The following is a 21,061-nucleotide window of genomic DNA, read 5'->3' on the forward strand; positions in this document are numbered from 1 at the left end:
AAGGTGTACAAGTGGGGGATTATCAACCAAGTTAATCTCATATTAGGTGTAGGGATATGTATCTTAGAAGATAAACACTTCTTATCTTAAAAAAAAATTTAAATATTACAATTTGGATAATAAAAAAATCATAATTTTCAATCCGAGTTGAAATAAGAAAACCATAATAAAGAAGAGGACTTATCGCTTTCTCTATGAATCTCAAACTCTAGTCACTCCTTCTCATTCAAAAGTTCAACTCATAATTTATGTGTAATGTATGAAAATGTAACATAGTTACATGATTTGTGATGATATCTGTGACGATATATGTAAAATAAAATTATAAATATTACTTTTATATCAAACCAAGAAAAAAAAAAGGAAATAAGCCTAACAACCACAAGATAGTAAATTCCTATCTTCTATATCTATCATTTATTTACCTAAATGTAGTGCAATGCTCCTCGAAAAAGAATCATTCAATTAAAATTGGATCAATAGTTATCCACAAAAAGAGTCAAAATTAACAATCTTTCGAGTCTTTGATCTTATAAATAATTATTTATTTTATTTTTTAATGAATCGTGCTCAGGTGATTAAAGAGGCTCAAGTTAGACCCAGTTGCCCAAAATTTATTCACATTATAACATACAATAGGAGAGAATTAAGCATCAATGAGAACAAATTTAAATTTTAAAAAAAATAAAAAGGGCATCAATGACAATTACACCACCATTTGTATCATATCCTTTTCCTAAATCTTAGCAGGTTATTATTTTCAATCTAAATTAAATTCCCCTTTGTCATCGTCAAAAGTGATGAATGATGTGATGACGTGGAATTCCACAGTTCCAAAAGTCGTTTCGCTCTCCATCCTTCTTTATGCACGTATCTTTTCTATGGTGCCACCCCCACTGTCTCCTCCTATAAAATGTCATAACCTTTTTTATTCCATAAATACCCTTAAAATTATACCTATTTAAAATTCAAAACGATTTTATAATGAATACTGTACAAGAATTTTGAGGGTATATATGTAAATATAAATATTAAGAACATTTTAAAATGTGATATATGATCGATGTCCTTTCGACGCCCGCACAGCCAAAAGTAAACGTTGCCTTCCTCTTTGGCTTTTCCGCAAACAACTACCGTGCAGGTGTGCGCAGTTCGAAATTTCAAAACACTACGAGATATATATATATATATATATATATATATATATATATATATATATATTAAAAAAGGAGGGAGTCGCAAACCGCTATTATATATCAACAAAGACTACGAAGGCAGCGTTGAGAAACTTGCAATCCTTTCTACTGCCGGCCTCTCGTCAACCCTAATTGGAGGTATTGCTCGGTTGTCTCCCATGCTTCTGCGTTCGCTTTTGGTTATTTTAGTTCGGAAAACATGACCTTGTTTTACGTTTTGTCATGTTGGATGTTGATTCTTTGAGGCGGTCACGGATTCGTTCGTGTGAATCGAGCAGATTAGTTTTTTTTTTTTTTTTTTAAATTTGAATTTATTTGTGTAGGTTTACGTTGTGTTGTCTATACTTGGGAGTCGGGAAAATGGAAACGAATGGAAGAGAGAATCTAAGAGCGCCTCTTCTCCAACCTTCGGAAATTGTTTCTTCTACTACTAACGGAAGTGGTTTGAAAAGTGGGAAGAAAACCAGCAAGGTCGTGTTCAGGATTCGAGGGATCAAATGCGCTTCTTGTGCCGTATCGATAGAATCTGTGGTTGGGAATATGAGAGGGATCGAGAGCATCTCGGTGTCGCCGCTTCAAGGCCAAGGTGTGGTTAGATACCGGCCGGATTTAACCAACGTAAGTAACACTGGCACTACTGTTCATCTCTTTATGCGAGTAATCTCTTTCTGCAAATTGTTCTTGAATTTTGAAGATTTCAATCTCCAGGTTGTGCTTGGTTTGAATAAAATATGATGCTTGATATGGAGTGAACTGTCTTTTTCTTTATGTGAAAAGATGAATGCAGCTGTACTTATGTCTCTCATACTTTAGTAGTGCATATTTGCAAATATGTTTTTCTTTTTCTTTCTTTTTTTGCGTAGAATGGAAGGATGTTATCCAGTCGCATGGCCGGGTGTTTGTGGTCCAGAGAGTGCTGGGTAACAATTGAGGTTCTTTAGGCCTACCGGTATGGCTGGAACAATGCAACACCTCTGTGCCAAATAACTTGTGTGGTTCTGAACTGGATCAGTATAGGTTGGCACTGATTAGCATGGAGTTGGCCGGAGATCGACACAAGTTGTCTTTGAATCTGAACAGGTTGGCAGGAGGGAGTATGGAGTGCACTAGCATGGTACATGCTAGACCAATGCAGCATGGCACAACTGATACGACAATCTGTCATTAAGCATCACAAATATAATATGCGGAATAGTTGATTATGTATAAAGTAAATTAAAGACTTAGCTATTTTGCAGTTGCAGTCAGTCAAATTTCTTTTTTTATGTAATAATATCAGGTTACACATTTAAGTACTGAGTGCTAAATCTATGTTTATTTCTTTATCAACTTCATTCTTATGTTGTGACTGTGATTAGCTGAAGACCTGAATAGATACTTGTTTCACTCATCCCACTTCAATACTAATGTCAGTATTTTTTTTTTCTCTTGTCTTCTTGTCTTTTTTTAATTAAATATTGTCTTAATGTCAATGTCGAGACTTTTGTAAAATTTACTTTTATTATTTCATTTGTTCTTTATTTGAGTACTACAGTCTGAAATCTATGTATACTTCAACAAATTCTTTGGTGAATGTAAACTAATGTCAAGTGCTTATTTATTTATGAGAATGCATATGTTTCCTTGCAAATTCGAGTTGGTAAAAGTGTTTTTTGGTCCATCAGTTGCCAAAACTGGAGTATATGGAGTTATATGGAGCAAGAATCCGTAATCACAGTTAGACAATAGACAGTGGATGCTGAAAATAAAATCATGAAAAAAATTGCCACTTTTCAAGTTTTGAACTCTTTAAACTGGGAGATACGCAATTCTTTTAACATTAGATGACATGTGCATTTGAATCCTGTTTACTACATACATTGAGAAAAAAAAGTCGTGTTAATTTAACATTATCCATAAGTGATAAGCCTTGGCTATTGTTTGATTTCTTCCATACCGTGAGAACCGGGTTCCCTATCTCCAGGCCAAAATGATAAAAGAAGCCATTGAAGATCTCAACTATGAAGTTGATGAGTTTCCAGAGCAAGAGATTGCTGTATGTCGACTTCGAATTAAAGGAATGGCATGCACTAGCTGTTCTGAATCTGTTGAACGAGCAATTCAGATGGTTGATGGAGTCAAGAAAGCTGTTGTTGGCCTTGCCCTTGAAGAAGCAAAGGTTCATTTCGACCCCTGTGTAACTGACTGTAATCAAATCATTGAGGCTATTCAAGATGCAGGATTTGGAGCTGATCTTATCAGCTCTGGAGATGATTTGAACAAAGTGCATATAAAGCTTGAAGGTCTCCATTCTCCAGAAGATGGTGTCCTCATCCAGTCAGTGCTTGAAGCAGTGGAAGGTGTGAATCATGTTGACTTGGACCCACTGGCCCAGAAAGTAACGGTAGCATATGACCCTGATCTCACTGGTCCGAGGTCGCTTATCCAATGCATTCAAGAAGTTGGCCAGAGCCCTAATTTCTTTCATGCAAGATTATACACACCGCCACGGCGAAGAGAAGCTGAACACCATCTTGAAATTAGGACCTACAGAAACCAGTTTCTTTGGAGCTGCCTATTTTCAGTCCCAGTATTCATGTTCTCCATGGTATTGCCTATGTTATCTTCTGTAGGGGACTGGTTATGTTATAAAGTTATCAACAATCTGACTGTTGGAATGTTACTACGATGGATCCTTTGCTCTCCCGTTCAGTTCATAATTGGCTGGAGGTATGAATTCTGATTATATCATGCATTTTCTTTTATGTGATCATTGGTATCATCGACAATTGTTTTACTGAAAGTCTGGAACCACCTTTTTAACCTTTTCTTGTCCTCCTTACTGCTAGAGCAAAGGCATAGATGATTTACTTATTACAGTCGTTCATAAATTTTCTTCTTTCCATAGCACTAATCTTATTTGTTCACTTATATTTTCACTTATTTGCATAATATTTTACAAGTTATGTTGTTAGAATATAAAATATAAAAATTATTATTCTCTAACAGCTTAAACTTTTAGAATAGTTAGCGAGCTAATATGATATCAGAGCTAGATTCTAGATTCAAATCTTGCTAGGCACATATGTCATTTTAAATTATAAAATATTTACCCATTTTAAATTGTTATTTCTTCGGCCAATCAAAATATTTTAGTCTAGAAATAAAAGGGAATTTTAGAATATAAAAATGTAAAAATCACCTTTCCCTAACAGGTTAACTTTTTAAAGTAGTTGGTGAGTTAGCATTAATAAAAGAATATGCTTATTAGTCATTTGATACCAGTAATAGTAATTGATTTTTCACTCTCTCTGTCTTTTTGTCCTTCACATTTACTCAGTAGAAGTTGAAACTTTTGTTGTGCATTAGCTAAGTCTGGAATGACTTCATCATGAAGTGAAACATCAACTGATTATTATTGGCTTTTCTTTGATAGTGTTGGATTTTATACATAGATATCACTATCATAGTTTATTAATGCTTGTTTGCTGACTTGTTCTTTTGGAAAAATAACTCAGATTTTACATCGGATCTTATCATGCACTAAAGCGAGGATCCTCTAACATGGATGTCCTGGTGGCATTGGGTACCAATGCTGCCTATTTCTACTCTGTTTATATTTGTATAAAAGCACTAACTTCAGAATCATTTGAAGGACAAGATTTCTTTGAAACCAGTGCTATGTTGATATCTTTTATTCTGCTGGGAAAATATTTGGAGGTGGTTGCAAAGGGGAAGACATCAGATGCTCTGGGAAAACTGACAGAACTTGCTCCAGATACGGCTTTTCTGCTAAGCTTGGATGAAGATGGGAATATCATTTCAGAGACAGAGATAAGCACTCAGTTACTTCAAAGAAATGATGTTATTAAGATTGTTCCAGGTGCAAAAGTTCCAGTTGATGGGATTGTGATAAAGGGTCAGAGTCATGTGAATGAGAGCATGATTACTGGAGAAGCAAGACCTATTGCTAAGCGACTGGGAGACAAGGTCTCTCTTGTACTTTCTCTATTGAGTTCCCCTAGAAATTCCTATATTCTAATTCATAATTTGGCTTAATTTTCACAACCAGGTTATTGGTGGCACTGTGAATGAAAATGGATGCATTCTAGTTAGGGCGACTCATGTTGGGTCAGAAACTGCTTTATCACAGATTGTGCAGCTAGTGGAAGCTGCACAACTTGCAAGGGCTCCTGTTCAGAAGTTAGCTGATAAGATTTCAAGATTCTTTGTTCCAGCTGTAAGTTCTACATTGATTATCTCCTGCCATTTTACATCTGTCACCTTTACAGATCTTGTCAAAGTCATACAATTTAGTTATCAGAAGATGCAAAAGTACTATGTTCAGATCATCTATTTCCTTTCATCCATAGTACAAACCACTAAAGATTCCTCTTTAACTAAGAAAGTGATGGCTGGCTTCCTCTGCTTTTTTTGTCTCTTCGGCAGGTTGTGATAGCTGCATTCCTTACTTGGCTGGGCTGGTTAATTCCTGGAGAAGCTCACCTTTATCCTAGGTGGTGGATACCAAAGGCCATGGATGGGTTTGAGCTAGCTTTGCAATTTGGAATTTCTGTACTAGTTGTTGCTTGTCCATGTGCTTTAGGACTAGCAACACCAACAGCTGTTATGGTTGCCACTGGAAAAGGGGCTTCTCAAGGGGTCCTCATCAAGGGTGGCAATGCACTTGAGAAAGCTAATAAAGTAAGTAACTGCTGGTTTTTATTTTAAGAGGTAAAAGACCAGAGTGATACAGCAAAATGTATTATCTTTGGTTCTCACCCATGATATTAGGTTTTGATTTTCTTTGTAATCGCTGCTCTGGAATTTTTAATATAGGTGAAAGCTGTCGTATTTGACAAGACCGGAACACTGACTGTTGGCAGACCTTCTGTCGTTCAAACAAAGCTCTTCTCCAAGATACCACTACAAGAATTATGTGATTTGGCTGCCATTACTGAGGTTAGGTTGTAGCTAAATTGCTACTTCTTAAACTAACATGTAGTGTGTTTTATGAAGAGCCAAGATCTGCTTGTGTACATGCCAATACAGCAGATTGATTCTTTAGCTCACTTAGCATTTTGTTGTTGTTACCAGGCTAACAGTGAGCATCCATTAGCCAAGGCTGTGGTGGAACAGGCAAAGAAGCTCCACCAGCAGTATGGGCTGAAAAACAGTCACATGGCAGAACTCGAGAACTTTGAGGTGCATCCTGGAGCTGGAGTAAGTGCAAATATTGGAGACAAACTGGTTTTGGTTGGCAACAAGAAGCTTATGCTTGCCTTCCAAGCTCAAATAAGCCCTGAAGTTCAGGAATTTGTATCAGATACTGAACATCTAGCCAGGACATGTGTGCTAGTCGCCGTTGATGGTGTGATATGTGGAGCTTTTGCTGTATCTGATCCTTTGAAACCTGAGGCAGGACGTGTAGTTTCATTCCTGAGTTCGATGAACATCTCAAGCATTATGGTGACTGGTGATAATTGGGCTACTGCCACTGCAATAGCTAGGGAGGTTGGAATAAATACAGTGTTTGCTGAGACAGATCCAGTGGGAAAAGCTGAAAGGATTAAAGATTTGCAGGTACATTTAGAACATTTATATCCTTATTTCAAGCTCTTCTCATCTAAAATTCTTATCACTGAGTGGACCAGGTTATCTTTTTATTTCATGTGTGATATTGTGATATATTTTCCCCTCAAATTTAGTACTTGGAAAAGGGCATAGTAAACTTTAGTCTCTAACCCCCCAGACGTAGATTGGCTCACCTTCGTTTCTTGACATCTTCTCTACTTTCTGTTCTCTGCTTGCATGATGCTCTGACTGGTCATGAAGTGATAATAAGGTAGATACCTTCTGGATATATATTATTTTAATAAAAATGTCACATTTATTGTTGTGATATTTTAATGGAACTCTTACTCAGATTTTCCAGATGAATTTGAGGTTTAAGAAAAAATTTAATTGATTTGGCGTTAATAATATTAATGATACTAATAGATGTTTTGAAGGGGACAGAGACTGAAGGATTTGGTAACGGTAAGCCTCTCTAATCACAACATGTAACATGTCAATCTGATTTTATGAAGTTCTGAGTTGAGATAAGGCCATTTGTTGTGGTATGTTGTATAGTTCTGAGTTGCATTGAAACAACTCCCACAGCAGCAGCGTGATTTTTTAAACTGTTATAATATTTTAAAAGAAGATAATTAGGCAAGCATATCACATTAAAGCTTCTTTTCTTTTCTTTTGCGACAAATGGTTGCTAATATTTTAGTAGGTCAAGCATCTAAATCTTTCAGTCTTATGTGCCTGGATGCAGATGAAAGGTCTGACGGTGGCCATGGTGGGTGATGGGATCAATGATTCACCAGCCCTTGTTGCAGCTGATGTTGGCATGGCAATTGGTGCTGGCACAAACGTTGCAATCGAAGCTGCTGATATCGTCCTAATGAAGAGTAACCTGGAAGATGTGGTCACTGCCATAGATCTCTCAAGGAAGACACTCTCTAGAATCCGGCTAAACTACGTCTGGGCTTTGGGGTATAACGTTCTTGGCATGCCGATTGCTGCCGGTGTCCTGTTCCCTTTCACTGGGATCAGATTGCCACCTTGGCTTGCTGGGGCCTGCATGGCAGCCTCATCGCTTAGTGTCGTCTGCTCCTCTCTGTTGCTGCAGTCATATAAGAAACCGTTCCATGTCCAAGATGTTTCAGGATCCTGTGAGTATTCAACTTTGGTTTGAGCTGTGATCTTCCGTGTATCATCTAAACTTTCTCAATAATATGCTCGGAAAATTCTCTTCTTTTCAAAGAATCTACCGAGGAAACACTCATCTCTGGTTTGTTGCATTTCGCAATTGTATAGATTTTGACTCTTTGCCATAAAGATCTGAGTAAGTTCCTTAGAAGTGTTGAAGTCGGCTCTGTGTCACCTCCCGAACTGACTTTTTGATAGTAGCAGTGGATATAAGTTCTACCTAAGGAGTTTAAAGTTCGGTATGAGCTACAATCTCTGTCGTAATGATTGAACTTTCTCAATCTATGGTTGCAGATTCCATTTATGGATATAGCTTTCAGGTCAACAGGTTTTATTAGCTTTAACTTTTCTTCTTTTCTTGTTCTTCTTCCTCCATATATGGTTGATAGGAAGGTTTTGCGCCTCAATATTGCAAAGATCTGCTCACTTATTCATAATAATCAGAAATATTCTTGGCGTCTAAATGAGGAACTAAAAGATTCCGGCATTCGTTTGGTTGGTGCATAATGTTCCCTAAGGATAATTTTACTTGTATCTCTTAAATACAAATAATGTACATTTATGATTTTATTCATATCTTACTGTTTGGTTGTAAAACGTAGGTAAAATTATAATGATTGTTTTGAATAAATTTATATTAAATTTTTTATTTGGTTATTGAATTGTGAATAAATATTGTCAATAAAATTATTTTAAGTTTAAAAAGATTAAAAATGTCTTCGTACTGGATATAGAAAAAACAACCAAGAAAAAGAAAAAAAAAATCCAATTTCGTCAGCTTGCACATAGAGATTTGAAACATTAGTGGAATAAAAGTAGAAAAAAATAAAGTTGAGGGGTAGAAAGTATTTTAATTATTTTATGTTAATAAAAATTATGTTGCACATTTTTCACTTGTGATAAAATTTTCTGATTAACTTACTAGGTGACTTACTTAATAAATAATTGAATCAAAAAATATATAAATAAGTATTTAATTATAAAATATATTTATAGGCAACCTATAATATCTCTTATTCATAAACCAAACTTTACCTTAGATTTGTCCCTCTTTCTATTTCATCAAAAGTTGAGAAACCTCAATATGAATAAATGTAAAGATGCTGCACATGAATCTAACTCAGCAATTTGAAATTTTAAAACAACCTTATAACTGGCTCCAATAGTATACCATTCTCTTTTTTCTTTTAATCTTTAAAAATTTATCTTAATAGAGTGTGAATCCATAACATATTATAACCACTGGATTTTTACATCCAAAAATAAACAATAATTTTTTTGCGCCGACAAACCAAATTATTTATATCATTCTTAAATCAGAACTATATTTTTATGGCTGTAATTATTATTTTTTCTTCTTTCTGTTGGAATTGGCTCAAATTCAATTTCAGCAAAATTCAGCATGTATCAGTATTTCTATGTCGCGCGTTCAAACGAGCCCTGGGGGTGTTCGAACGCGGGCTCCAGACAGAGAGCAATATGTGATGCAGGCATTCGAACGGGCCCAGCCAAGCCACGTTTGAACGCGAGCCAACCCGAGAGCAACTGTTTCTACAGTCGTTCGAACGGGGCTTTGGCATTCGAACGCCAGTCTGCATTTACACTGGTCGCGTTCGAACACGACGCGGAAAAACCCAATACGAACTAGCCTTAAAAATAGAAATGTTGGGTTTTAGGATTTTGTGTGGGCATTTTGCAAGAGAGAAAAATTTGTAGGGATGAGCCACTATTGTTTAGAGAGATATTAGAGTTATAAACTATTTGTATTTGAAGATTTACATAGTGGATTGAAGATTGCTCCGCCCGTGAACGTAGGCATATCGTCGAACCACGTAAATCGTGTCTCTCCCTCTTTTCTCTTCATAGTTTGTATCTATTTGGTGTGCATATTTGTGATTATCTTATGTATTTGAACTTTTCTACAACTAAAATCTTGTATTTTGAGTTCTCACATTGATATTGATATTAGCTTTGCTAATATTTAATTTGTCCCAAATTATTGCTATTCTATTTGGATTCGTTTAAGGGTGAAGGGTCACCCATTTGAGTATTTTGCACAACACTTTCTCGATTAGATTACTGGTTGATTAATAATTGCAACTTAGCGTTAAACTCTATAGAAGGTTAAATGCTTAAATTTAAATTATATAAGAGTAATTTAAAATCCAGATACTAGTAACAAACCATCACCTAACCCTGATCACAAGGGCAAGGGCATTATTGTAAATATAACCTCTTGATAGGAATATACTAGACTAGAGTCTCCCCCTGGCTTCTCTTTAACCCTTTTCCAGAAAAGTCGCTATTTTTTTTTTTTTTTTTTGGGTGTGCTGGTCCACCTTTCCAATCCCTTCCAAGGTTTAAATTTCTTCTTCGATTCCGTCTCGAAATCTTTTAAACCCTAGCGTGTCAATCCATACTTAGTCTTTCCGCACCATATCTAGTATTTCTGCTCACAAATCTTATCAAATCGTAGGAGCTTTAGGCGGTCTTCTTGGATTCTAGGGTTTCGGAAGAATGCTCGCGTTCCGACCTCCGACCCTCTCTGAGTTTTCAAAATCTTCTTCTGTTCCAGGTCAAAATCTCTCATAAGGCGTATCCTTTCGATCCATCTCGAGTCATTCTGCACCAAATCTGGGGTTTCTGCCCGCCAATCTCGTCAAAGCGTTGAGATTCTTGCTCGTTCTCCAGAATTCGACAGTTGCATAGCAATGCTTGGATCGTGAGGTTGACGCAAGACAAGAACTCGGCAACATGGATAATCCGATGACGGCCACCGGTGCCGGCTCTGGAATCCTTGACCTCGACCCCCACCTCCACCACCATCGGATCGCCAGCGAAGAAGATGAGGACCATCTCCCCTCATCCGCCGGGGGCGCTGGCGACGACGAGAATAACTACCAGGACCCTCACCAGTCCTCTACATCTCGGGGCAAAAAGGTCTCACCTTGGCAGCGAATGAAGTGGACCGACGATGTCGTCCGCCTCCTCATCCAGCTTGTCGCCTTCGTCGGCGATGACGCTGCTCCTGAGAAGCACGGCGGTGCCACTGTCCTACAAAAGAAGGGCAAGTGGAAGGCGGTTTCGCGCCTCATGCTAGAGCGCGACTGTTATGTCTCCCCGCAGCAGTGCGAGGACAAATTCAACGACCTCAATAAGCGATACAAGCGCCTGAACGAGATTCTCGGTCGCGGCACCTCATGCCAGGTTGTCGAGAACCCCGCCTTACTGGATTCCATGCCTCACATCTCTCCCAAGGCCAAGGACGACGTCAAGAAAATCCTCAGCTCCAAGCACCTCTTCTATCGTGAGATGTGTGCGTATCACAATGGACAGAAGATGCCCAGTTGCCACCCAAATGTGGCACCTTTGAAGCATGGAGATGACAATGAGGAAGAAGAGGAGGAGGATGTGGATGAGGAGGATGATGAAGAGAATAGGAGTTGTGAATTGGGTAAGAGAGGGCTCGAGAGCTTGCGGGCGGAAATGGAAGGGGTGCTCAAAGATGGGATGTGGCCGCCATGGGAGCAGAAGGAGTGGTTTAAGCGACAGGCACTGCAGCTGCGGGCTGAGAGGGTGGAGATCGAGGAAGAGGGGTTCGAGCTTGAGAAGCGGCGGTTCAAGTGGGAGAGGTTTAGGAGTAAGAAGGATAGGGAACTCGAGAGGCAGAGACTGCGGAATGAGAGGATGAGGCTGGAGAATGAGAGGATGCTGATTCATGTGAGGCAGCAGGAGTTGGAGTTGGAATTGAAGTGGGCGTCTGGGGCAACAAATGCTACTGCAGGTGGTTTTCGCTTGGATGGGGAGCAAGGGCATGATCAGATGGAGCTGGGGAGGGTCCAGTAAGATTTTCTGCTTACTGCTTGAGATTCTAGAGTGATTTTTGCCTTCTAAATTGTTGAGGTTCTTGGTCGGGTATATTTGACTGTCATCATGTTTGCCTTGTAAACTTGTTGTCTTGTCCCTTTAACATTAAGTATAAGCTTTGACTTGAGCTCATTGTTAATGTTAATTCATATGCTGTTGAGTGCTGAATGCTGTTAAGATAGTGTACAATTTCATTATCTTGATCTTTAAATGTAGTATTTGCATGTAGGTTGCAACTAGGATGCAGTTCGTAGCATTTCCAAGTTTGTCTTTTCCAAGGCTGTGTTGCTACTTGAACCCATTGAGAACCATAGAGAATAGTAAACTACTTCATACTTCATAGCTCTGTTGATTATGGCCGTGCTTTGCAGTATTCTCGCGCTTGACATTTGATGAGTATCTTACATGGTCTCTGTGATGACTGTCTTGTACACATAAATGTGCTGTTGTCGGGTCTTCAAGTCCCACAGTATTAATTTCTAGATTCTTAATCATCTCATCCTGTCTCTGATTGTGGTGTGCCACGATTGGCAGCATCGAGGGTCAAATAAGTTAATTGTTCCAGGTAACTTTTACTGTACATCATCAATAGATGGAGTAGAAGCTGCACTCTGTCTTGGCTGCATTAATAGTTTAGAGTTCCCTCAGTTTTCTGGTAAGCAGTTAAATATTGTTTCTTCTCAAAGTTATATGGTAATGTTCACTTAAACTAATGTTGATCTGATGAGACCATGAGGACCTTAACTTCAGCAACGTCTACTTAGATTTTGAGAAACTGTAAGTGTCATATATGTAAACTTGATTTTGTAACAGATTCTTTCAATATAGTAGTAAGTGATTATCTTGCGCTAGCCTCTTTTAGAACTACTATTATGGTTAGTTTGTTTTATGAAATATTCCTAGAGTATTTGTAACAGGGTTATTAAATTAACAAGTGCATGTAAATGACTAAAATACCCCTATTTCTTAAAGGTGTTTAAAATATTATTACTGATTCCTTTTCTTGCGTATGAAATATTTTCTTTCGATGTATTATGGTATCAGGTAAAGCTAGATAGTATTTGACCTATTTTAACCAAATTATACAAGGACGTAATGGCCTTTTCCTATTAAAGTTCAGTTTTAATCATGATTAGTTAGATTTAACTGGCCAAATAACATTTTGAAAGACCTCAATGATTTTAGTGGTAATTATGATATGCTAATGAATATAATGGCAATTATGATATTTGAAAAGTTTTTGGTGGCTATTATATGAAAGTCCCTTTCTAATATTCAACTTCAAACTCAAATATCTTTAGGAAAAATACTTGAGGTGAGGTTCATTATATTCTTCTGTACAATAATTTTTCTTTACCGGAAGTATCTCACTAAGATCTTTGTTAGTTTGATTTTTCTGCTAACTGTCTACCTATATATAAGCGCATCTTGAGTTGTTAATTTTCTAGCTTGATTGGAAGCCATCATTGGTTGATCTTACTATATTTGACTTCATGGTTGTGTTAATGTTGTAAACAAAAACTCTTGCTCCTTTAATTTTGATGTTTAACTTGAACTATCATTTGTGTTAATATTAACCGTTTATTACTGCTTGAAAGGTAGGATTTGCATATATATATTTAAAGTATAGTGCATTTGGTGTTTTTATAAATTTGTTCTTTAAAAGGATGCAAGCATTATCCAGAATGATCGCTCAACCCTCCAACCCTGGGCAAGCGATGGAAACTACCAAGCTGGAGTACATTAGGGACTGAGGGAATTTCCGGTGAAGTGGTGAAAATGCGTAGAGATCGAAATAAACACTTAAAGGCTTAGTTGCTTTCTAATTTCTCAGAGCACAAAAATTACTTGGTGCCATTGGAGCTGTCAAATACCAGAGTTCCTTGATGCTTTCTCCCAGATTCTGAAGACTAAAGGACCAAAACGTTTGTTCAATGGTGCAGGTGCCAATATTCTTTGTGCCATCGCAAGAGCTGGTGTGCTTGCTGGCTCTCATTATTCATAAGCTGCAGTTGATCGTCTTTGATTAGAAGCATGGTTCTGGTGGTGCTTAAAGCAGAGTAAAAAAACCAGAACTCTTGTATACTTTTCTTGATTTCACTCTAGATTCTCCATCTTTCCTGTTTACTGTGATATTTTATCATTCTATTTCTTCTTAGAACTACAGAATTTTTGAATCCTGTTGTCATCTAAAGTTCAACCTTGCCATCTTAATGACGTGGATATCAGTGTGCTGATGGTAGTGTCATTTACTGGATGATGTGGATATTGCTGTAGACAACATAAATCTGCATCTTGAAGCATACACTTTTCAGTTATGTATTTGTTATCATATGCTTCTGTTATTCATCTAATAATACAGTATCCAGTATTACTTTCAGTATGTCAGGTTTAAGGGCATTTCTTCCGGCCACCGTGGGTCGTCAGGTTGGCATAGCAGGGGCACTGATCATAATTTCCTGAAGTGCCTGATGGAACGCAGTTGCATCGACCGCAGCAGGTCCGGCAAGCTCTCGTGCAATAGTTGGGTCGTGATGATAACCGGCACCGGCCGCCGCATGCAGAGTTGCAATCTGAAATGTCACCAGCAGACCTTTTCTTCAGTCATGTTTACATAATTTACAATGAGATACTTGTAACTGGTAGAGAATGAAATTGGGACGATTGCAAAGTCTAGAAGCAAGAATCAACAGTATGAAATTGGGATGATTACAAGAAACATGATGCTTGTACTTCATGCATCAATTATGAATACAATGATATCATCAGAATGACATGAGTATTGATGTATGAACTTTAGGTCAAAAGGAAACAAAGAAAGAAGAACAAAAAGAAAAAAAAAAAAAGAATTTACTTACTACATTTGTTGTCTTTGCCATGGACCAGGTGACACCTTTTTCATAATTCTTTATATAAATATTCTCTTTATGATTATAACAACAAATCAATATTCTTTTACATACAGTTTCCAAAAAATTTTATTACTTATATACACCTTGAATTAAGAAAAATATTCACATATATCTTTTAAATTAAAAAAAAAAAGTAATTATACATAGTCCTAAACTTAAAAAAAATTTGGTTAAGTGGGTATATATTGTGAAAAAAAAGTATATATACTCGTAAAATTATCTATTATGATAAAGAACAAAAAAAAAAGATGCAATTTAGTATTTTGTTTGTTCTTTTCTTTTTATTTTGATCTACTACCTTGTTCAAAATTATATTATGAGTATTTACTAATTATACATGGGTAGCATATTTTATCTTTAGAGACTAGAAAATAAATCTTAACATGGTATTCTCATATTCATAGGAAGGCGAATACAAACCTATGGTCTCCAAGAGTGTCGTCCTTGCTAAATTGCTTGTTGCCTGAAAATATATAGCAAAAATTGATAGTGCCACCAAAGTATATATCTATATACTTTCATATAAGCCATTCAGGAGTTGTGAATAATATTTACCATTTGGGCATGGTCTTCTTGTGGTTGTATCGGATAGGAAGCAACAAGAAGAAGAAAGAGAAGAGTAAGTAGGATATTGATGTGAGGAATAGCCATGGAGATGGAGGTAGGAAGAGGAGTACTATGACTATAAGAAGTTGGTGAAGGATGAGTGGTTTTTAAAGAGAAAAGAGAGAGAGAGTATGATGGCGAAGCTACTGGTGTAGGTTTGGTAAGTATATGAAGATGAATTCTTTTCATATATAAGGATCCACTAGTATGAAAAATAGAGCAATGTTATCCATGAGCTTGTCACTTGGGTTAGCTTGTGGTAGGCTTAGGCTCAGTTATATATATATATATATATATATATATATATATATATATAGTTTTATTTGCACTTAAGTGAGAATATTATTGTTTAAGAGATCTATTTCTATGGAGAAGGATAATACTTTTATTCTCCCTTAGATCTCTCAAGCTTAATGGAGCAAACTACTCCTATTAGGAGGCTCCAATTTGTGATAAAAATATTTGATTGCCCACAGTGAATAGTTAGAATCTCTCTATAGTCTATACAAAAGATTAATAATAAAATTACAGATAATAATAAAATAATAGATATTATTTTCAATTGTGTTACTCTGGAGATAACCAAATTAGAGTATATTTACTATCAAATTACTAAGTTTTATAATAAAAAACTTAATAATAATTATAATAAATAAATAAAAATTATCAACCGAGCTTAGCCGAGCCGCTTAAGGCCTCAGAAAGTAGACGTTAGATAGAATGATTTGGATATCTTTTTGGGGAACAGCTGTTGCCAGCTATACATGGAATCACATTCCCTGCAACCCAGTCACAGGAATTTGCTATATTCTATTACTTGGCAATCTGTGAGTGACTACCCAAATCGTGTACTACAGTAAAACATGGAAGCCTATCATGTGCTGCCAAGTATGAGAATGTAGCAAATTACTACCATCTGATGTGCAGAGGATGCGTTCCTACCTACCATACTAAAGATGGCATGACCCTACCAGGGTTTTAAGTCCATAATTTAATAATTGTGATCCTTTTTTTTTTGCCCTTTTTGGGTTTAGGTTTTATAAAGAAATTTATTAAAGTGAGACTAAAGAGTAGGTAGGAGTCTTTGTGCATTTTTCTTTTGGGTTAATTAAGATTCTAATTATGTGTTAAAGTTTGAATCCAATCTTAAGATTATTATACATTTTGACCTTTATTATTTAATGAACATGTTACGTGTCAATGTTATTATGTAAATAAAGAGTGAACGGCGGAATCAATGTGGAATGATTATAGCATTTTTTTTTATCATTCATGAACTTAAAAGCTAGATACGAGCTGGATAAAAGTTCAATGTTATCCAAATATAAAGGCACTTAGAATTCATCGAACTTTAGTTATTATAGTAAGCTGATTAATCTAGGCTTCAAGTCATATGCATTGTCGAGCAATTGCTCCAGATTAAATGTTGTTGAGACCTACTCCAAACCGTTGCGTTATCTCTAAGCCAATCGCACTGTCGAACCATCAACCGAGTAAAGTCGTTGAGCCAAGTCATTAAATCACTAAATCACCGAACAATTATAATTATTTATGGTTAGAATTGATCTGATGACATCTTTATCACGGAGAAGGGTACCAACCGTATATGGAATGATTATAGTTATATCCCATGGTGACATATGATGTTTTGAGTGTTAGAATTTGTAGTTTGCTTAATTTGATTTTATCAATAAATATATATGTAATCAAGACAGACTTTACTTAGTTGTCGGAGTGAAAGCTTTATCTTCTAGTTAATTATGCAATAGATAGATCCGACTGGGATCTGAACGATAATAAAGACAAAACGAAAGGTGTTTGAGTAGGTCTCCTTATATTTTTTTTCACAATCTCAATCTCAAGGTGAACACTGCACCAAAGAAAAAAAAGAAAAAAGAAAGATCCAAATGAATGAATCCAAATAAAAGGAGCACAAGTCCTTCAGATGCAAGGAGGAGGAATCACAAGGCCTTTAGAAGAACCATGAACAACATTTGAGCACGAAGCCAGTGCAGGCACACCTTTCTTGATGTACTTCAGGTTGATGTCTCTCAGTTCCACATCCTCGCATGGCACAGCCTTGCTGCACAAGAGCTTCACTGCAACCTTGGAAGTTGAGGTCCCCCTTATATTCCTGAACTTGATGTTACTGAGCTTAACCATGGAAGGAAACTGTGACAGAGAGATGGAAGACAAAATGTAGTTTAATTAGATCATACTCTTTCTAGCTCAGTATAGTATGTCGTCTCCTGAAAGCTTGCTCTGATATCATGAAAACTTTTATGTTACATTCTAATCTTTGCTTTTAAGAATATATCGAACGTCGATGCTGAGATTCACCGTTGTCTATAAGCTTAAATGATTGTAGTTCTTACCTTCTCATCACAAGAGCTGTATGGGCAGTACTTTTGATCTATGATGATAGGGTTGTAGACATCCCTCATCACTATATCTTCGAAGACAAAGTCCGACGCCGAGCTCCTCGGAGACGCCTGCCATGTCTTAACCCGAACGCCGTTCATCGTCCCGGCGAGGGTGCAATTTCTCACCCTCAAGCCGAAGACGTCGTCCTCACCGGGGTATTTCCCGAGGCTCCCGACACTGATCCCATGGCCCGGGCCGCAGAAAACGTCGAGTATAGACACTTTCTTGTTACCGGGGCCGACCGAGATGCAGTCGTCGCCGGTGCCGATGACCGACCGCGTGACGTTGACGTTCGATGAGCCTTCGATGTGGATGCCGTCGGTGTTGGGACTCGTCTCAGGTGCCTTTATCTTGACGCCGTCAACTCGAATGTTGCGGCTTTCGAAGATGATCATGTGGAAGGACTTGCTGTCCAGTGATGTGATGCCTTGGATGGTTGCATTCGTAACATGAGCGAGTTTAAATGACTGAAAGGAATATTATTTTCTTAAGTCACACACATTTTTTCCCAAAACCTAATCTAAAAGATTAAGCTTACAAGAGACTTACAGCGGGGAGAAGCTTGCAGTCTTTCCTCTTGGGGCATTTATTATGAGGCCAGGCCACTGCTCCTTGGCCATCAAATACTCCACCACCGCTGATGAATAGCCCATCAATATGTTCAAACTTGATCCAATCATCATCATGGAAATAGCTCAGATATTTAGGAGCTCTCAGGATTCCTTTGATCTGCATCGCCATGAAGCCCTTGCATGGACCCTGGAAAACCAGTGGCTTAACCAAGAACACCCCATTTGGCACAAGGATTTTGAAGCCTCCTCCTAGGTTGCATGCCTTCTCCCAGGCTCTAAGGAAAGCCTAAAATGATTCCAAAACGAAGCCAAACACTTTCTAAGTATATCTATATATATCTTCGTGCACTAGGATGTGATTGAAGTCAGACCTAGATTTCGTACCTGAGAGCTGTCGGTTTTTCCATTGGAAACTGCGCCAAACTTCTTTACATTTAGAATGTGATCAGCATAAGTAGCATTGACACCCCAAATGATCAGCAACGACAGCATAAGCCTTTGCACACTCCTTCCTCCAAATATCCAATCCATGCAAGCACAAGTTCTTCTTCAGAGGGAGGAAGAAACAATAGAAATTCTCTTATAGTTCTTAATAGAGAAAAGTTTTCAAATATCTGGTGTTCTTTTGAGATTGTGTGGGTTGCATTCTTGGCATGTACTGGTTCTAATCAACTTTATTTAATTTGCTATCCTTGCACTGCCTCTTGACATGCACCAGAATTTTCTTGCTATTTGGTAAATTCTATCATAAGATTTGATAGTGAAAGTAAGATTTGCTATGTAAATACTAGAAGCCACTTCTAAAATTAGAGACTGCAAACTGTACATGAATCCTTATCAATCCTTTTTTATTTCTCTTTTCATTTTATATGGGAGTAAATCTCACTAAGTTGGGGTCTTCCAAAACAATGAAACAAAAGAAATATAAGTAGATCACAAAATAAGTGTTGGCAAAGGGGCAGCTACTGTGGCAAATCTAATTGGCTCAATTTTATAAAAAATAAAATTAAAAATGAGACATGGTATATATTACAATGGCCATTTGCTTACTGTTAGTAGAGGAATATTAACAAGGAAAGACACCGGAGTTGGTTACTTGTCTAAAGCTTGTGACTATGAAATCCAAATAATTTCACCAAATTAGGTTCCTCGTCTTGGATTGGGATTTTGTCTAGGCTGAACTTATGCGGGTTGATCCAATTAGCCGTCGGATGCATATTTTGGATTGTTCTAGTTGCATTCATCACATTTAAGATCTTTCTCTACTGATATTTGAGCATGATCAGAGCTATTAAATGAACATAATTTATGTGTTGGTGAGTATCCGACAGTCACTAAAATTAACTCACACAAAGTCAGCTCGGAAAGAAACCGAGCTCCCCCTTTTAGAGTATGTCATATATATACTTTCTTCATATTAGTGGGAGTCTTGTGCATTAACCATCTTTTTAAAGATTCACTATGTAGTATGATGATAAACCTCAACAGAAACTTTGATGCAAATTTAAAAATTAACATGTGCAAATAGAGGCGAAAAAAAAAAACAGGACTGAACTTGCAACCTGCTCCATTTCCGTCTCAAATATTTCACAATGCAAGGAATCATAGTCTAACATTATAACATGGATTTTGATCTTTAACTTTAATAAGGAAAACAACCATATAATAATCCAGAAAATTTCTTAGCAAGCAAATCATGCCTCGCCTCAAAAGACTGATACTATGTTCTGCCTACTAATCGTCCATCTCCATATCCATAACTGTTACTTCATATTATCTAATAAGGTAGAAAGTGTATACAAGTAAATAAAAACACACACAGATTTATTTATGACAGTAGTCTGGAAGTAGATATGGAATTGACAAGATACAAAAACTGCCTTCACTGGAAACTAACAGTCCCTAAAGACTTGATGTTTTCACCAGTAGTAGAGTGAGCACTAGGAACGTCATTCACCACACTGCTGCCTTCCTGCCAAACCTGGTTGAACTTGCTACTACCACCTACCAGCCCAATGGTGGCATAGATGATCATGTCGCCCTTGACGTACTCTCCTGACACGTCGGACACCGGGAAGCTCAGCGTTGCTGGGGCCATCGACGGCGTGTAGCTATCCAGCTGCGTCGGATATGCCACCATGCTACCGTTAGAGTGCATGAACGCAACGATAGCCTGCGAGCCAACCATCGCCGTGCCGTTAGGGTTCAGGCCCCAGGCGATCCACCCGGTCGACTTCTGCGGGGCCTTGAAGGCAATGCTGATGGTGTTGGTGGAAGCAGTGTGGTTGTAGTAGAGGGAGGCTCCCAGATGAGGGAGGTTGGTGCATGAGTTGAAGATTTTGCTGTTAGAGAAGGTGTAGCTTGAACAAGTTTGGGCAGTGGAAGAATGGGAGGAGAATATTATCAGGATGCAGATCAGCAAGGGTTTGAAGAGACTTGCCATTTGGGCTTTGATGGTGTGAGAGAAAGAGCAGGAGGCAATTGGCCTTTAAAGAGAAGGATTTGATAAGGTAGTTGGAGTTGTTCAGAAGGAAAGGTCTTTTTCTTCTTCTCTGGATGATGCAACTCTTTTTACTCCCAGTTTGATGAACAACCCAGTTGAATTTGGTGTGTCATGAGGTTTACAGAAGTTGGAAAAGGAGCACCAGGCTAAGCCAACTATGACCAATAGTAGATGAAGGCCTGACTAGATAGAAGATTCTTAATGCTAAGGGCCTCAAGATAGTAGTGTTTGATGAATATAGAG

General features: G+C 37.6%; 5 protein-coding genes across 6 annotated transcripts; 2 read left to right on the forward strand and 3 right to left on the reverse strand.

Annotated features, from left to right (window-relative positions):
• Positions 1 to 1,205: 1,205 nt before the first annotated feature.
• LOC140767312 (copper-transporting ATPase HMA4-like) lies at positions 1,206 to 7,991 on the forward strand. Its single transcript, XM_073107172.1, has 9 exons — positions 1,206 to 1,334; positions 1,520 to 1,814; positions 3,160 to 3,905; positions 4,694 to 5,165; positions 5,248 to 5,415; positions 5,625 to 5,879; positions 6,015 to 6,137; positions 6,273 to 6,758; positions 7,498 to 7,991. Exons 2-9 carry the CDS (start codon positions 1,557 to 1,559, stop codon positions 7,918 to 7,920), a joined length of 2,931 nt encoding a protein of 976 aa, XP_072963273.1. The 5' UTR covers positions 1,206 to 1,334; positions 1,520 to 1,556; the 3' UTR covers positions 7,921 to 7,991.
• Positions 7,992 to 10,232: 2,241 nt separating this feature from the next.
• Positions 10,233 to 13,884, forward strand: LOC140766713 (uncharacterized). Of its 2 annotated transcripts, XM_073106286.1 has the most exons (3): positions 10,233 to 10,292; positions 10,411 to 11,776; positions 13,745 to 13,884. In XM_073106286.1, exons 2-3 carry the CDS (start codon positions 10,689 to 10,691, stop codon positions 13,815 to 13,817), a joined length of 1,161 nt encoding a protein of 386 aa, XP_072962387.1. In that variant the 5' UTR covers positions 10,233 to 10,292; positions 10,411 to 10,688; the 3' UTR covers positions 13,818 to 13,884. The 2 variants fall into 2 exon arrangements, with proteins under 2 accessions (XP_072962387.1, XP_072962386.1); XM_073106285.1 differs by lacking the exon at positions 10,233 to 10,292 and having other exon boundaries at positions 10,299 to 11,776.
• Positions 13,885 to 14,079: 195 nt separating this feature from the next.
• On the reverse strand, positions 14,080 to 15,473 carry LOC140766714 (gibberellin-regulated protein 11-like). Its single transcript, XM_073106287.1, has 3 exons — positions 15,269 to 15,473; positions 15,134 to 15,176; positions 14,080 to 14,374 (listed from the first exon to the last, which is right to left on the reverse strand). Exons 1-3 carry the CDS (start codon positions 15,362 to 15,364, stop codon positions 14,193 to 14,195), a joined length of 321 nt encoding a protein of 106 aa, XP_072962388.1. The 5' UTR covers positions 15,365 to 15,473; the 3' UTR covers positions 14,080 to 14,192.
• A 1,779-nt stretch (positions 15,474 to 17,252) lies between these two features.
• LOC140766845 (exopolygalacturonase-like) lies at positions 17,253 to 18,846 on the reverse strand. The gene is made up of 4 exons (XM_073106506.1): positions 18,700 to 18,846; positions 18,293 to 18,601; positions 17,695 to 18,210; positions 17,253 to 17,491 (listed from the first exon to the last, which is right to left on the reverse strand). The coding sequence occupies exons 1-4, from the start codon at positions 18,844 to 18,846 to the stop codon at positions 17,261 to 17,263; spliced, it is 1,203 nt and encodes a 400-aa protein (XP_072962607.1). The 3' UTR covers positions 17,253 to 17,260.
• A 1,351-nt stretch (positions 18,847 to 20,197) lies between these two features.
• LOC140766846 (cytochrome b561 and DOMON domain-containing protein At5g47530-like) lies at positions 20,198 to 20,758 on the reverse strand. Its single transcript, XM_073106507.1, has one exon. It carries the CDS (start codon positions 20,756 to 20,758, stop codon positions 20,198 to 20,200), a length of 561 nt encoding a protein of 186 aa, XP_072962608.1.
• Positions 20,759 to 21,061: the final 303 nt, after the last annotated feature.

This window comes from Typha angustifolia, chromosome 9 (genome assembly GCF_048772165.1).
Source record: "Typha angustifolia cultivar Huaian chromosome 9, ASM4877216v1, whole genome shotgun sequence".
In the NCBI taxonomy this organism is placed as follows: Eukaryota; Viridiplantae; Streptophyta; class Magnoliopsida; order Poales; family Typhaceae; genus Typha; species Typha angustifolia.